This window comes from Mus pahari, chromosome X, assembly GCF_900095145.1.
Source record: "Mus pahari chromosome X, PAHARI_EIJ_v1.1, whole genome shotgun sequence".
Taxonomy (NCBI): Eukaryota; Metazoa; Chordata; class Mammalia; order Rodentia; family Muridae; genus Mus; species Mus pahari.
The window spans coordinates 93,434,921-93,440,303 of NC_034613.1; the positions used below are offsets into that span (position 1 = coordinate 93,434,921).

Here is a 5,383-nt window from a genome sequence, read left to right on the forward strand (position 1 = left end):
ATTGAATGATTGTTCTACAGATACTAAATAATATATTCTATTACTCTAGTTATGCTTGAAATACATGTAGCTTGAATTCTTAATATTTCATTATTCTGATAGCTTCCTACATATTCAAGATATGAGTGCTATCTACAGAAATCTACTTTAAGCATAGTACAGTTTTTTTTTCCACTCCTGGAAATACTACCTAGTTTGGAGGAGTTAGGGGAAGGACTAAAGGAGCTGAAGGGATTTGCAGCTCCTTAAAAAGAACAATACCAACCAACCAGATCCCTCAGAGCTCCCAGGGCCTAAACCACCAACCAAAGAGTACACATGGAGGAACCCATGTCTATAGCTACATATGTAGCAGAGGATGGCATTATCTGGCATCAATGGGAGTGGTGGGCCATGGTCCAGCAAAGGCTTGATGCTCTAGTATATGGGAATGATAGGGAGGTGAGGCTGGAGTTGGTGGGTGGGTGGGGGAGCTCCCTCATAGAAGCAGGGGGAGGGGGATGGAAGAGAGGGTTTGTGGAGGGAAAACAGGAAAGGGGGATAGCATTTGATATGTAAATAAATAAAATGATGAATAAAAAACCAGATTATATCCATAATAAAATTAATTTAATTTCATAGATTGATTTGAACAGATTAATAGACTATTGGAAGATCCACATAATCACTTTAGATGTCCTAAATACATAATATGTATAGTTATACTCATGTTTATATGTATTATAAAAATTAAAGTTCTTGATGCTCCTCATTTGTAAAATTTTCTGAGAATATTGTAATCGGATACCAGCTATCAGATACCTGCACTAGATGTTTTTAAATGTCGAGAATCATACTTCTTTGTGTTCTTATTTAAATTTGTGTACATATTTGAGAGTTCCATTTTTAATTTCCAATTAACAGTCATTATTTCTTTCACTTGGCATTAAATTTCCTCCAGACATATAGAACAGGCAATGAATCAGATGTTATCCTTATTCCCAAAGAATCCATAGTATTAATAATATAATAGAATATTACTGTAATGGTATTTAAAGTGAGAGTGATGAAATATACAAACCTCAATAATGTATCTGTGAATCCTTTTATATTTGTGGGATAAAGATATCATTTATATATTAGTTCCATTTTGTCCATCCTATCTCATCTCAGTTTAAGTTACTGACAGTCAACCTTAGTGTTGTACTATGATTCCCCTATAAGTATTTACATGATCAAACCCCATCAGTTTTGTATTTATGTGAGGAAAAAATACTAAAGAATACTATTTTTATTTTATGAATTATATAATTGCAGTTAATTCCTGGGAACATGTTTGCATTCAATAATGAGCCAAAATTTCTTATGATCATTTTTACCTTTAGTTTCTCATATTTTAGTATGATTATTTCTATTAATATCTTGCTAGTATTTTCTTTGTTTACAAATTATTTACTATATTTGGGTAAGTCTGTTTTGAACATTTTTATATGCTTTAGGTGTAACATTAGTTTGAAAATGTTGACATTTCCTCTTAATACTTTCCTTGCCCCCTAGTTGTTTTGTTGACTTCACAATGTCGGAGATCAGATTCAGCAATCTCACTTGGGATCACATTGTAACACTGGATCGTGTGTTAGATGAAGTAATCCCAATTCATGGAAGGGGCAATTTCCCCACGCTGGAGGTAAAACCAAAAGATATTGTTCATATTGTGAAAGATCAACTCATAAAACAGGGCATTATTGTTAAAGATACAAGATTGAATGGCTCAACAGCAAGTTACATACTCGCAAGCCATAATGGAATCAGCTATAAAGATTTGGACATTATTTTTGGTGTTGATATACCAAGTGATGAAGAATTTCAGGTTGTTAAGGATGCAGTTTTAGGCTGTCTATTTGACTTTTTGCCAAAAGGTGTTAAAAAAGAAAAGATTACCCTAAAAACCATGAAAGAAGCATATGTACAGAAAATGGTAAAAATTTGCAATAGCAATGATCGCTGGAGTCTCATCTCCCTTTCAAATAACACTGGGAAGAATGTAGAACTAAAATTTGTGAATTCAATCAGACGACAATTTGAATTTAGTGTAGATTCTTTTCAAATTCTTTTGGATTCCATGTTAGATTTCTATAGTGACCCAAATGCCAAGCTAACTAAAGAATCCTGTCCTGTTGTGGTGGCTGAAAGTATGTACGGGGACTTTCAAGAAGCAATGATACATTTGAAATATAAGCTAATATCTACCAGAAAACCTGAAGAGATCAGAGGTGGTGGCCTTTTGAAGTATAGCAATTTGTTGGTTCGTAATTTCAAACCAGCTTGTCAAGCAGAAATTAAGACTCTGGAACGTTATATGTGTTCTAGATTTTTCATTGATTTTCCTGATGTAGCCGAACAGCAAAAGAAAATTGAATCGTACCTCCGCAACCATTTCATAGGTGAAGAAAAGAGCAAGTATGACTACCTTATGACCTTGCATGGAGTTGTGAACCAAAGCACTGTCTGCCTCATGGGATATGAAAGAAGGCAGACCCTTAACATGATCACCCTTTTGGCTTTGAAAGTCCTTGGAGAACAGAATATTTTACCCAGTACAGACAACGTTACTTGCTTTTATCAACCTGCTCCATACCTAGTGCTTGAGGGAGGGTACCCTAGTTATTATGTAGCATCTGGGCCACCACTGGTTTATTTCCAGCCATGTCAGGCAGTGCAGTTCCCTGTGCAAAATGGTATGATGTAAGAAATACACATGCCATGACTTTTGCTTAATTAACTCTAAAAAGCAATTTTCCAAGTTCTGTAAAAAGTTAAGATCTATTTTTGTGTAGTGGCCAACTATTTTTCACCAATTCTTCGTTCTTTGCCAATACTTCAATAACCATAGTAGATAAAGTATCATCTCTAAACTGACATTTTAACATGATCATTGAATATGGTAACTGTAAAATATTTCAAATGTAGTAGAATCCTTGAAATGATTTTCAAATCTTACTGACACAAATTTATTGCGAACAATATAAGATGCCTACATAATTGGCTAACGAATGAAAGAACACTTCTCATATTTTAAGATGAAGTGTAGTGAAGACATACTACATTTTTATTACAACTAGTTCTTTGTTACACTGTTTTTTTCTTAGCAAATAATAACATGAAATTTTTGTTCATAAATTGAAAGTATCTGATTTCGAAGATAATTTTAAAAGATGTTAAAATAACAAACTGTAAGCCTGTGTTCCCCAATACAATTCGTCGGCTTGAAAATATTGCTAAAATTTAAAGGACCACTTGGAAAAATATTCTGGAAAACATGAATTTATCTTTATATCGAAAGAATTTAGCTAATATGTGGATCAAACAGTACCTTTCAACTGAACAACCAAGAATGTGACTTAAGCAAGGAATTTTGGCATGTAATTAAGTTGAAACAGAAAAGACTACTTCTGAACATGAAACTATTCTATCCTCATCTCTTAAGATAAAACTAAATGGAAGAGAAAAGAGAAATAGCACCAACAATGATAGAAAATTAGAGATTTCAGCCATGACATTTAAGGTTTTTTTTTTTCTTTTTCACCTATTTGATCAATATCCTAATACTTCTGGAAGTGTTCATCATTAGACATTGAAACCACTTATCACTAAATGAAGGCTTTTTTTCCAACACCAAAGATTTGTTTCTAGTATCTTCTTCAATGTTAGATTTCAGTTAATACTACTCTTTTTTCAGTATTGCATATATTCATCATTATTCTCAATATCTACTCAGTATATCAGATATCCACTAGCAAATCTATGAGTGTGGTTTAAAATGAATGTTCTTTATATGATGAAAAGAACTGTTACAAGCAATGATAACAGTAAGCTAGTCTGAATGAATATCAATAAGGACATCAGAAAACTTATTTTTCTATCACAACAAGAACCAGCAATCAAAATCTTTAAATGTGCTATCTACAGACTGTATTTAAAGTCTCTTCTCAGTATTACAGTATTGAATAGAATAGTACAATTTCTATGGAATTTTTCAAGTAGTTAATATTCCTGGCATTTTGTACACATACATCACTGAGCATTGGTATGTTTAAATAATTACATGTGTAATACAAAAGCACAAGATTTTAAAATATTTGGATTTACCCTTTCAGGTGGAGATAAAAATAAAAATTATTAAATACTAAATTAAGGAATTGTATCATGTATCTATCTACATCTTGTATTAGCTAAAACATAATGATCATTCTTTGTGTCTTAACATATAAACTTTAGTTTTCAGAAAGTTGCAATACATAAACATAAAACGGAAGTTACTTATTAGTAACAAAAATAATTCTAAAATGTACAGGAGAGTTACTTGAGAATAAACGATAGTATTAGTGGTATGATTGCTAAAAGTTCAGTATTTCCCATAGTTCTTCAATGATAGACTTATGAAGGTTTGGGAGCATCTTATCACACCTGTCATCCCATTGCTTCTTACTGGTATTTACTCCAAACTCTTTATTTACTAAGAAGCAATTTTATATGTCATTTTCCTAAAACTTTAAGTTGTTATGTAGGGAGAATAGCCCAAAAGGTACATGCTTTCTTCTTACATTCTAAGTGTCTAGATTTCTTGTGGGAATAGTTCAACATACATGTATATGCATGTATATGTATATATTTTCTCAGGTTAGAGAGAGCAAACATGTTGAATGGGAATGATACCATGGAAGAAATAGCTTTTTGCCTGTTCCTCATGACTTTGTTTCTCTAAATAACATCACCATGTTAAGCCTTCCTTTATTGTCTACTATCCAGAAAAATATGATGCGTTTAATAGCATGTCTCCAGTACTAGTGTAACTGGCTTAAAAGCAGCACTAATTCATTCTATTCATTAGTTTACTATGTGGGAGTTTTTGTAGGTAAACAGGCAACATCCTTTTTTACCTGAAGTCACTCATGGAAGTCATTAAGTTATTTTTCAAACCCCATTCCAGCATTTGCCATTGCATTACAAGATATATACCATATTGCCCTTGACTATTCTACCCAATGATAAAATTCAGTAGCAAGTTTTATTCTGAAATTTATTTTAATCTTTTACCCTAGTAATCTAATCGAAGCAAAAAGGATGTATTTTGAACATTTCTATCAGTTGAATTAATTTGGTTTCAGCCCCAAACACATATTTTTTCAAACTAGAATATTCTTATGCTCCACAAATGTCTGTATGTTATAAAAGATCTAATAGGGTATATAAAACTTAAATTCTGAAATAGTCTTTTGATAGTCACTAATCTACAGCTTTAAAAGAAAAGAGTGTTTTATTTGGGGTGATATCATATCAACTGGAGTATACACTCCTTAGAAAACAGTCTTATGTCAACTATGATATTTGAATATAACACATT

General features: G+C 32.3%; 1 protein-coding gene across 1 annotated transcript; it reads left to right on the plus strand.

Moving 5' to 3' along the window:
- The first annotated feature begins 1,555 nt into the window (after nt 1–1,555).
- Tent5d (terminal nucleotidyltransferase 5D) lies at nt 1,556–2,728 on the plus strand. Its single transcript, XM_021188638.1, has one exon. The coding sequence runs from the start codon at nt 1,556–1,558 to the stop codon at nt 2,726–2,728; it is 1,173 nt and encodes a 390-aa protein (XP_021044297.1).
- The last annotated feature ends 2,655 nt before the right edge of the window (nt 2,729–5,383 follow it).

What these genes read in the sequence shown, in the direction of transcription:
- Tent5d (XM_021188638.1), top strand. Translation starts at nt 1,556, where the DNA reads ATGTCGGAGATCAGATTCAGCAATCTCACTTGGGATCACATTGTAACA.